This window comes from Lichenostomus cassidix, chromosome 15, assembly GCF_008360975.1.
Source record: "Lichenostomus cassidix isolate B80296 chromosome 15, HeHo_3.0, whole genome shotgun sequence".
Classification (NCBI taxonomy): Eukaryota; Metazoa; Chordata; class Aves; order Passeriformes; family Meliphagidae; genus Lichenostomus; species Lichenostomus cassidix.
In genome coordinates, this window is record NC_139496.1 from 3,549,060 (window position 1) to 3,559,871 (window position 10,812).

Genomic DNA, 10,812 nt, shown 5'->3' on the forward strand with positions numbered 1-10,812 from the left:
CCCGCACCTTTCCCCTCTGACCCCGCGCGTCACGCCGTCTGACGTCACGGCGGCGCGGCGGCGGCGGCAGCGCGCGGGGGGCTGCGAGGGGCGGCAGCTGCCTCTCGCGAGAGCTCGAGGTGAGTTCTCGCGAGAGCGGGGGGCTTGGCGGGGCTGTGGCCATCGCGGGGTCAGTGAGGGGAAAATCCCCTCGGCACCGGCCAGTCCAACCCCTGAGCCGTGCCCGCCGTGCCACCCGGCTCACCGCGCTGAGCGACAGTTCCAGTGCCTGACCAGCCTTTCCGTGAAGGAATTCCGCCTGGTGTCCGAGCTGAACCTCCCCCGGCACAGAGCGAGACCGTTTCCTCTTGTCCTGTCCCTTTGTCCCTGGGAGAGAGAGGAGCGCAACCCTCACATGGCTCCATCACTCCAGTCATTACCATCAGTAATTAGTGTGTGTCAGGGATGAGTGATCCCATTATCCCCAACAGGGATGTGGACTCTGTGTAACTGGGACACTTCAGTGGCTGCTCAGAGTGAAGTCACCATCTCTGGGAGTGTTCAGAGCAGAGCAGAGGTGGCACTTGGTCCCAGGCTTTGGTGAATCCAGGGAGGTTGGACTTGATGATCTTGGAGGTCTTCTCCAACATTAACAATTCCATGATTCTGTGTGCATAAATCAACATTTCCCCCTGCAATTCTACAGCTGGGCTCCAGCTTCTCTCCTCGGTTGAGGTCTGAGTTTCCCTGGTTCTCACAGTTTTCCTGTGGTTCCCAGGATGTACCTGAGGAGTGCTGCCCGTGCTCAGGACCTGCTCCGTGCTGGGATGCAGTGGCTCCCTGTGCTCCGGCAGTTCCAGCGACCCAGAGGGTGTTTTTACAAAGCTGTGATCTTTGAGCAGAGCGGGGTGCTGCTCCCAGCCCCTCACAGGACAGCCGCAGGTGTGTATTCCCATTCCTCATCCCACAGAACGTCCTGAGCTAGGAGGGACCCACAGCAATCATCAGTCCAGCTCCTGGCCCTGCACAGACACCCAACAATCCCACCCTGGTCATCCCTGGCAGCATTGTCCAAACTCTCCTGGAGCTCTGGCAGCCTCAGGCTGTGCTCATTCTGGGGAAGAGCCAGAGTTCTGCTGATGCTCTTTCCTAGTTCTGATGCTCTTTCCTGGATTTCCTGCTGTTCTCCATGCAGACTGGGAGGCCCAGAGCTGTATTCCAGCCGGCACCATCCAGCAAGCTGCACTGTCTGGAGGGGAGAACAGCCTCTCTCTCAAGTATTCCAGAGGAGAGCTGACAGCTGTGGAGTTTCTGCAGGAATTGGGACAGCAATGCTTTGAGATTGTAAGCAAACTCCCCCTTGCTCTCCTTGTGCTTCCTGACTGTGTGGAAACGGGTCCAGTGGGGAAAGAGGAGCTTTAAAAAGAAATCCTTTGGTTTAAGGCTCTGGATTTTCCATCTAGGAAGCATTGCCATCTGAGCAGGGCAGATTTTCACCATTATTCTGGTACCTGGGCTGGGCATTCAGATGAATTTGCCTTAACTTCCTTCTGGAATAATGTCCTTTTGGAACATCTCAGTCTAAAATGCAGATTCCTTTCCTGCCTGCTGAGCTGTCAGTGTCTGTCTTGAACCTGCCTTGATCCCATGGCAGGCACAGTGATTTCTCTTTCCCAAAATCAGCCCTGTAGAATTGGGAATGTGAGAACATTTGTTTGTTTGGGCAAAGTGATTTAGCTGGGAGATTCCCTGCCTGATAAGATGAGCAGGCAACCTGCCTACCCAACCACTCATATTTTCACCCCTGCTTAAACACCATTTCTGGCCCATTGTCATTCTTGGCGTTTCTGTTTCTCAGGCAGATGTCCGTGTTCCAGTGGACTCTTTTCTCTGGGATTTAATCCGAAAGGAGATGATAAAACAGCTCCCCATAATGGCAGAAGCTGCTCAGTGTATCCGGGCAGAAGGGCTTAAGACAGCTCTGCTGAGCCACAGCTCTCTGGGGGTTGGAGAGAAGTTGCTGCCCCTGGACCAAGAGCACTTTGATGTGGTAAGTCTGGATGGATCCCAAATTGATCCCAAATCCTCCACCTGTAAAAGCAACGACTGAAATTCTGTAAGTGAAATTCTTTAGGTGAAGATACCAGATGAGCAGCAGCACATTTTGGTTGGCATCAGTGGAACAGCCTGGGAAAACATTTCCTGACATAATTCCTTGTAGGCACTTGGAGAGGGGCTGAGTGACATTTACAGATCCACTGCAAAGTGCCCACACAGCCACGAGTCTCTGTGTAACAGCACAGTGATGGAGATGAAGGACTTGGAACACCAGACAAGAAATAAATGCTATTATCCAGTGCCCTGCCTGCTTTAAAAAACAAACAAACAAACAAAAAAGCTTTAAAAGAGTAAGGACTCTTCAAAAAATTGCTAAGCACTGCGTATACTACAAAAAAACCCAGTAGTCAAACATGCTGCACTCTTCATTTTTTGTCACCTTTGCAGAGATGACACTCAAGGCTCCAACACCCATGGTCTCTCTGGTGTGTGGTGCTCCTGGAACAGCAGGCAACAGCCCTGCATAGCAGTTAGTAGGGGGAAAATAATTTCATGTGGATTTCCATTAGCAATGAATCCAATAGATTCATTGCTGTTCCTGCAGTGTTATCAGAGCAGGGGAATGGCTGCTTGGATTGTTCACAGTTGTGAGGGCAATGGGAGTGTTCAGACTGAGTCAATGCTTTTTTGATCTGAATTTTGGTGGATGGTTATGGTCAACACAGCTGCTGTGGAGGTGGCTTTGGGGTGGTTGGCGAGTGCAGTGGTCAGGATGCTGCTTTTGCAGAGCCTTTGGAAGGCTTCCTTGGACAGCACTGAGCAGCTGGTCTGGGACACCCAGTGAGTCTCTCACATCAGGACATCTCCTTGGATATCTTCCATCCAAGGACTGGCTGATCCTGTTTGATTTGAGCTGAGGAGCCACAGCCAAGGCACTTGGCACCCACACAGTCCCTGGAACCTTGGCCTATCAGCTCCATGTCCTTCATTTCTCATGTTAATTAGAGCAGTCTCTTTCCCACCCTCCCATCTGCATTTCCAGCACTGCCCAGCTGTTTGTGGTCACAGCAGGCTCATGCATAATCCATTTGTTGTTGCTCTAGGTGGTTGAATCTCATCAGGAAGGGATGCCCAGGCCAATTCCTGGGATCTACAAGGTGTGCTTGGAGCGCCTGGATGTCCAGCCTCAGGAATCCATCCTGCTGGACAGCAGCAGCCAGAACCTGAAGGCAGCAGCCCAGCTTGGCATGAAAACGGTGAAGGTACAAAGTGACACAGCCAGGGTGGGACTCAGGGATGGATTTTGGGTCCAGAAGCTGTTTGGTTTGAACAGCTCAGGATTTTCCAGTGGCTGACTCTTGCCAAGCCTTTTGCTCCAGCCTGTCCTTGTTCCTGCAGGATGTGGTGGGGTTAAAGCAGGGATTACTGGCAAAGTCTGCTCTGGGCTGTTTCATTCATGGCTCCAGACCTGGTGTAACCTCAGGGAAGTCTCTTCTCCTTTCTGTTCCTCAGTTCCCTATTGGAGAAGCAGCCCCAACCCTATGGTTGAGACAGTCACCCAGTGTTATTCTCTCCCTCCTGATTCAGGTTGATGATCCAACAGCAGCACTCAAAGAGCTGGAAATGCATCTGGGATTTCCTTTGCGAGGGTTTGTTCCCTATACTTGTTCAGTGAGACCAGGCATGGAAATCCCAAAGGATCTTCTGCAAAAGTACCTTGAAGATGTTCTTGCTGTCCACCCAACAGGTATTGCAGTGGGTTTGGCCCTTCAGCCAGACAGCCTGGATATTCTGGAGTTGTTGGCTTTTTCCATCATATGAGATGGATTGAAAAATAATGTTAAGGAAAGGCTTCTAATCTGCAAGCAATCAGTACAGCCATTCCAGTTTCAGTGATCCATCACTGTTTCCCAGAAATGAGACCCAACATTTTAGGACTTCCTCATTTGGGAAGGGTTGAGCCCAAGTTGCCAAAGAGATGTTAGGAATATTCCTGTCCTGTGAGCCATCTGTGAGCTACTGCCGTGTTCCCCAGGGGTTTGGGACACAGAGTGACATCTCAGCCCCAGCTGCAGGAAGGGGATGGAAAACCTGGAGAAGTGCTGACCCTCTGCTTCCATCTGCCAGGCCCGCTGGAGTTACGGCAGTTTGACCACGGAGAGTCCACCCGGAGCTATTTGGTCAAGTTTGGAGGTCGTTTGCTGGTGCTGAAGAAGGAGGAGGAGCCTCCAGATGGCCTCTCAGGCCTTTCTGTCTCAAGGGAATACAGGTGAGAGGAGTCCTGCTGCAGTTTGCTGTGCCAGAGGAGCTGCCTCAGCGCCAGAGCAGCAGGACATGTGGGGAGGATCATTTTGATGTTGTGTGTCTGCAGTTCCAGGATTGATTCCCTTGTGCCTCTCTCCCTCCCTGGCAGGGTTCTGAAGGCTCTCTCTGAGGCTGGTGTTCCTGTGCCCGCTGTGCTTGCTCTCTGTGAGGACAAAAGGTAATCCTGTCCCTCAGCTTTCACTCTGTGCTTGACAACTGCAGCCATATTCCCCCAAAAATGAGGAGAGAAGGAACCAGAGCTCACAAAATGCAGTGGTCTAATGAGCATTTGTGCAGTGTGGGGCTGGAGAAGCCTCTAGAAATTCAAAGGATAGAAACACTCCTATTTGGCTTGGTTTCGGTGTGACCTGTTTTAGTAATTAATCCAAATGCTCTCTGAAAAGCAGCTATAAAGCAGTATTTTAGGGCTTCCTGCTGACTCAGAGTGCTCAGGTTTACCATAAAGAAGGGATTTTTCCAACTGCCAGACCTCAGACAGCCATGACAGCAGCAAATCTGTGACAGGACACCTCTCCCAGGCTGCAGCCAGCTCAGATCTGTGCAGGAATCAGTCTCTGCACTGCAGCTCAATGTGTGTCCATGATTGCTGCCGTTTGTGAGCAGCCTGACAGCCTGGCTCACACCACTGCAGGGAGCAGGGAAACAGCTGCTCGTGGAGCCTGGCTGCAAGCTCAGCTTCCTGGGGCTGGAGGGACCACAGCTGATCATGCCACAGCCATGTGCAGCCTGAGCTGGGTGCCAGTGAGAGCCCAAGTGCTGCCAGAGCTGCTCTTCCCTGCACATGCAGGTGAGGCCTGGGGGCATTTTCAAGGTTCAGGTGAGATTTGGGGGATGGTAACAGGATTTGAGGGGATGTAACAGGATTGACATCAACCTCACTGATCCCACTTTGCTTCCCCAGCATCCTTGGCACACCTTTCTGTGTTCTGGAGCACTGTGCTGGTCACATCCACCGTGCTGTGTCCCTGCCTGCAGTGCCACCATGTCAGCGCAGGGCTTGGTACGGGGCTATGGCACATGTCCTCGCCAGGATCCACAGCCTGGACCTTGGAGCAGCCACACTGCAGGACCTCAGGGAGCATGGTGAGAGGAGAATCTGGAGCCTTTCTTCTCCTGTGTGTCAGCATTTCAAGGGATAGGAGGATGGACCAAACTGGGGGCAGGCAGGAAAGGGAGGATGAGTCTGAATCTCCAGGTGTGGTGGGAGGGTGTGGAGAGCTCTTTAAATCCAGGTTCCCTGTGACTTCCCAGAGTTCTCCTAGTTCCCAGAGCTTCCTGCTATGTTTGTTGCCATCTCTGCCAGGGTACAGGAATAATTTCTTGGTTGCCATCTTTGACCAAACCTCCCCAAGGATCTCCTTCAGTCCCTCTGTAAAGCTGCTTGGCTTCCTGGAGCTGGTGGATAATTTACATTTTTGTCCAGGATTGGATTTCCACCCAAATATTAAATCCAGTGCCCAGTTAAGAATCTATGAGACCCCTGGAAATTGCAATTAAATTCTTGGAGCTTGACTCAGGGTTCTGAGTTAAACTGAGATCTGTTTGCCTGTTTGACATTTTTTGGTGTCCCTTTTGAAGCCTCTTTGAGCCTTCATTCCTTTGTTCCAGGAAATTACATCCAGCAGCAGGTTGAGACCTGGACAAAGCAGTATCGAGCTGTGGAAACTCACGTTATCCCAGCCATGGAGAGACTCATCCAGTGGCTGCCTCTGCATTTTCCAGAATCCCAGAAGACAACAGTGGTGCATGGTGATTTCAGGTACTGCCCTGGAGCACATCCCAGGCAGGAGAGAGGGACAGGGAGTGTAAAGTGATGCACAAACTCCAGGAGGTGCTGGTTGGGCTGGGGCAGCAGCTTCAGAGCAGTCCAAAAGCTGGGCTTTGGGTCAGAGGCAGCATCCCCCAGGGAATGATCAGGAAATGCTTTGAAATTATCAGGACATCCCCTGGACAGTGATCTGCTTGCTTCACCTTCTGGTTACCATGTCCAGTAGCATCTGCTGCTGATCTGAGGCTCTGACTAACTTGGTTTCATTCTCCAAAGCACAGTTTAGTCCATTATTAACCAGTGAGTTCAATATTGAGTAACCTCCATCCTCTGCTTGCAGAAATTAATGTTTCACTTGTGTTGCCTTCCAAAGGACTTGGCAATTTTCGGAGAGAGTGAAGAGCACTGAAAGCACCTACTGCTGCTGAGCACTGGGATTTCCCCCTCACTCTGGAGACTTTTCTGATCTCTTTTTCCCTCTGATACAGGATGGACCACCTGGTCTTTCATCCAGACAGGCCAGAAGTCCTTGCTGTGCTGGGCTGGAAGTTTGCAACTCTAGGAGATCCCATGTGTGATTTGGCGAATAACTGTATGAGCTTCTTCCTGCCAGCCCACTTTAGTGCTCGCAGAGGTACAGAGAGGGGCAAAGTCAGCTTTGGCACACAGAGGAACCAGAGCTCAGAACAGAGCAGCTCCTGCCCAAGCAGCTCAGCTGGCAGAGGGGCTCAGTGCAGCTGGAAAGGGCTCTGGGTTTGCATTGTTTTCCCTCTCACTCCAGCTGGGAAGCTGGGCGACTCTTTTGGGTGGGAAAGTTGTGAAGCAGATCAGGAGTGGTTTGTGCACTAAGTTATACACTTGTTAAAAAGGAAAATACAGGGTTAAATGAAGAGGTTCCATCATTTAGGAGGGATCTCTGTCAGTCACAGTTTCACCCTCACCAGAACTGCCCCATGGACATTTTGGGGCACAGGCTGTGCCAAACCCCAGGGTTCCACACAGAGCCAGCAGGGCAGCTGTGCAGGTCCTGGAAGGGTGCAGGTGTCTCCATGGAAGTGCCTGGCTGTGCCACAAGGCTCCCACCATCCCTAGGGAGCTCTGAGCTGCTCACTGTCAGCTGACTCACTGTTACCTCTTCCCATCTCCCAGGCTTGAGGAAGTGTGACTTGGGGCACCTGGGAATTCCCACAGCAGAGGAGTATTCCCAGATGTACTGTAGCCATATGGGAGTGGAGCACCCAGAGAACTGGAATTTCTACCTGGCCTTTGCCTTTTTCCGCCTGGCTGTGATGCTGCAGGGACGTCACCACAGCTCCCTGGCAGGTGAGGAGCCCAGCCAGGCCAGATGTGTCCTGCACAGGGCTTGGCCAGAGCACAGCCACGGGCACAGAGCTGCTTTCCTGCTCAGCACAGGTTGCTGATAGTGCTGAGCAGAGGTTGCTGTGGGGTCTTTTCTTTCCTGGGAGAACTGAGCAGAGGCCAAAGTTGAGAGGCCAGAGCTGTGTCCTACAGATGGAGCTCTCACACCTTCCAACTCAGCACAAGCCTTTGCCAAGGGACTCACAGGGAGGTGGTGAGAACTCTCGGTGCTGCTTGTGTGCACACATCAGGTCTGGCCTTGGAGCCTTTATCAGAATTAAATTATTTGTTATTTTCACATTGCTCAGAGAGGAGTTTCCCTGAGTCCTGCTGGGCTGGCCCACTCGAGGGATCATCATACTGTTTGGGATGTGACTGTGTAACACAGGCTCTTCCAAACAAGTGTCCTGTTCTCTTGTCCCCAGGGAGGCCAGCTCCAGGTGACAGCAGCCCCGAGGATGCAGAGTTTGTGGCTGAGCTGGCTTGGGAATTTGCTGTAAAAGAAGGATTCCGTGTGTTTGAGAACCTCTCCCCCACAAAGCTGCTTGCCCGACATTCCAGCACCTGGGCTGGGCAAGGACCATTCCTGAGCAGGAGTTACAGCACCTGGGCACAGCCTGGGGCAGCCACTGTGCCCAAAGTCCCCCTGGTCACTCCCCCCACCAGCCTGCTGGGGATGACCCATGGTCTTTGCTGCAAGCTGGAAAATACAGGCATCCAGCAGTGGGGCTTTCCAACTTCCCATTCCAGTTCTCTGCCAGAACTGCAGGTAAGGCGTCTTCTGCCCTAAAGCTGCTTTGCTGCACAGCCCCAGGGTGGGGATTATGGCCTCCAAGTGTCCTGGCTCTCCTGGTCACATTTGGCACTCCTGGAGTCCAGTAGCTTGGAGGAACAGGGCTGGGTTCCCAGTTCATATCCTGGGAAACAGTGATTTTGGAAGCTGGCACTCCCTTCCAAGAGCAGCAGATTGACACCAGCCCAGCTGAGATCGCTGGTGCTGCTCCCCCAGGGTCCTGCCATCTGTGCTGATGGTGTGCCCAGTGTGCCCTTTTCAACACCTGCCAGTCCAGGAGCAAATGGCTTTCTCATTCCCTTCCCCGTCCAGGATTGCCTCACTCCTGCCTCTGAGGGAAAGGCTGAATTAATTCCCTTCACTGTGTCCCTCAGATGGAGCAGGGAGCTGCCTGCACCTCCCCAACTTCCATTCGGTGTGAGTGGAAGCAAACAGCCCCACCCTTGGGCTGCTACCAAGATTATATTCTTCATTATTCTAGTGACATTATCAAATTCTAGTGGGTTACTTAACCTCCTTTTGACTGCCAAAAAAATATCCAGGTGCCCTTCCAAAGCATTTCCTCGTGTTCTGGCAGAAACCAGTAAACCCCAACATGTCAGGGCTCTTGGCAGCTAATCCACTGAGAAGGTGGAAAGAGCAGGGAAGCAGCAGCTGTGGGGAATTTGGAAGTGCTGACATGAGCAGATCTCCTTGCCCTTCCTCGAAACATTCATCTTTGCCAAGTCTCCAAACAGCAGGAGTGCCACACTCTCTCTACTCCATGCCTTGGGCTTCTGGAGATGCTGCTCCTTGTGTGTGGCACCACAGAGTCCCCTCATCCCTGTCACCTCCACATCCATCCCACTGCTCTTTCCCTTGCATCATCCCTGCCCTGCCAGCCTGTGCTGTGGAAGTGTGCAGTGAGAGCCAGGGGTGTTTTGCTGCCTGCAACAGCAAGATAGTGCAAAGGACTGTTACACAGCCAAATATTCCTGGCCTGGAACTGCCACAGTGCTCCAGAGTTGGGCAAGGCCAAGTTTGAGGGCAAGACTGCCCTGTGCCAGCTGGCACTGCCAGGGCAAGGTTCATCCCTGGGAGCTTGGCAGCCAGATGCTCTTGGCTGAGGCATTCCTGGCCAGGCAGGGCAGGATCTCAGCTGATGCTGCCACATCACACGCCAGGAGTCAGCAGACTTTGCACACTGATCCCAAAGGTTGTCTGTCCCTGCAGTTCTCCATGGAGAGCCTCTCCAGAGGATCAAATGGAGGCTCAGTTTCTCCTTCAGAGCCATGGCTGGCTATCAGAGGGAGCCAACACCAGGGTCACCAGGCCATCTGATGTGTCTCATCCTCTTGCCCCAGGCACAGAGTGCCAGGACCAAGGCAGTGGCTCTGATGGCTGCACAGGCCATGGATCAGGGCAGCCAGGCGAGCAGATTCCTAAGGCTTGAGCCTTCCCTGAACCAAACTGGGCAACACTGGGACCCTTCCCTTCTGGGGCCTGTGAGCATGAGGGGTGATTTGTCCTGCCTGTTGTGAGATCCCCAGTGAGGATGTTTCCCTAGCACTGAGTCCCCAGGGCATTTGGAAAAGCTCTGGGGCATTTGCTGCCATGCTGCCCTGCTCCTGCAGCCCTTTATGTGCTCACATGGGCTCTGACCTCGTTCTGTTCTCCCACAGGTCCCTGGAGCAGAAGATCTCCCCAGTGCAGATCCCAGCTCGGCACTTCCCTCGGATCTGAGCTCCACATCTGGCTGAATGTCCTGCAGGTTCACAGGACAGGACTCTCCAAACCAGAGCTGAGCCAGGAGCTGCAGCACCGGGAAACCTTGGATGGGGAGCCAAACCAAAGTCTGGCATGGGAGAGGCCATGCTAAGGGCAGCCTGTGAGCTGCTCAATTCCAGTGGTGTTTGGTATTATTATCTGTGCTCGGTGCCTTTATTGCCCAACTCAAAACAGGGCAAAATCCATGCTTAGATCACGAGGATGCAGGATGTTGGTCCTGCAGCAGGGAGAGCTGGTTGGGAATGACCTGGCTAGGGGTGCAATACTTGGTTTTGGGAATAAAGAGAATGGACCAGCATGTCTCTCCTCCTTCAGCACAACATCCAACAACTTGCAGATGCTGGAAGGGTCCTTGATGGCAGGAGGAACTGAATCCAGTCCTTGAGGTCTCTGGACTCAAGGGAGACTCTGGAGCTGAGGCAGTGCCTCCTCTGTGGAGCTGGAAGAAACTGGGAGGACTCCATGGTCCCATGAGTGCAGTGGATTTCTGTGGGACTTTGGGGACCATGGAGGATGCAGACTGGATCAGTGGGGCTTTCAGTGCTTCACAGAGGCCAAGGCAAGTGGAGAACTGTGGGAACAACCATAGTAACTTTATGAGCATGAGCAATTTATATGCAGTATTATTTCAACATTAAAGTGATGGGCACAGTTCTTTGGATTCTCCAGCTCCTCCAACGTGGGCCAAATCCATCTGCCCAGGGTGGCCACCACCTCCCAGCCCTCAGGGCCACAAGGGGTGCTGCAGAGGAGCCCTGGGGGG

At 52.8% G+C, this 10,812-nt stretch overlaps 1 protein-coding gene across 2 annotated transcripts; it reads left to right on the forward strand.

The window, feature by feature from the left end:
• The first annotated feature begins 31 nt into the window (after nt 1-31).
• Nucleotides 32-10,347, forward strand: ACAD10 (acyl-CoA dehydrogenase family member 10). Of its 2 annotated transcripts, none has more exons than XM_085075573.1 (14): nt 32-119; nt 758-921; nt 1,175-1,323; nt 1,838-2,029; nt 3,141-3,299; nt 3,625-3,784; nt 4,165-4,306; nt 4,451-4,519; nt 5,264-5,445; nt 5,971-6,121; nt 6,619-6,764; nt 7,280-7,453; nt 7,915-8,258; nt 9,944-10,347. In XM_085075573.1, exons 2-14 carry the CDS (start codon nt 759-761, stop codon nt 10,019-10,021), a joined length of 2,109 nt encoding a protein of 702 aa, XP_084931699.1. In that variant the 5' UTR covers nt 32-119; nt 758; the 3' UTR covers nt 10,022-10,347. The 2 variants fall into 2 exon arrangements, with proteins under 2 accessions (XP_084931699.1, XP_084931700.1); XM_085075574.1 differs by lacking the exon at nt 32-119 and adding an exon at nt 263-424.
• Nucleotides 10,348-10,812: the final 465 nt, after the last annotated feature.

Coding starts and splice junctions, on each gene's coding strand:
- ACAD10 (XM_085075573.1), top strand. CDS start 759: ATGTACCTGAGGAGTGCTGCCCGTGCTCAGGACCTGCTCCGTGCTGGG. Junction 1,324..1,837: donor GACAGCAATGCTTTGAGATT/GTAAGCAAACTC, acceptor TCTGTTTCTCAG/GCAGATGTCCGTGTTCCAGT. Junction 3,300..3,624: donor TTGGCATGAAAACGGTGAAG/GTACAAAGTGAC, acceptor CTCCTGATTCAG/GTTGATGATCCAACAGCAGC.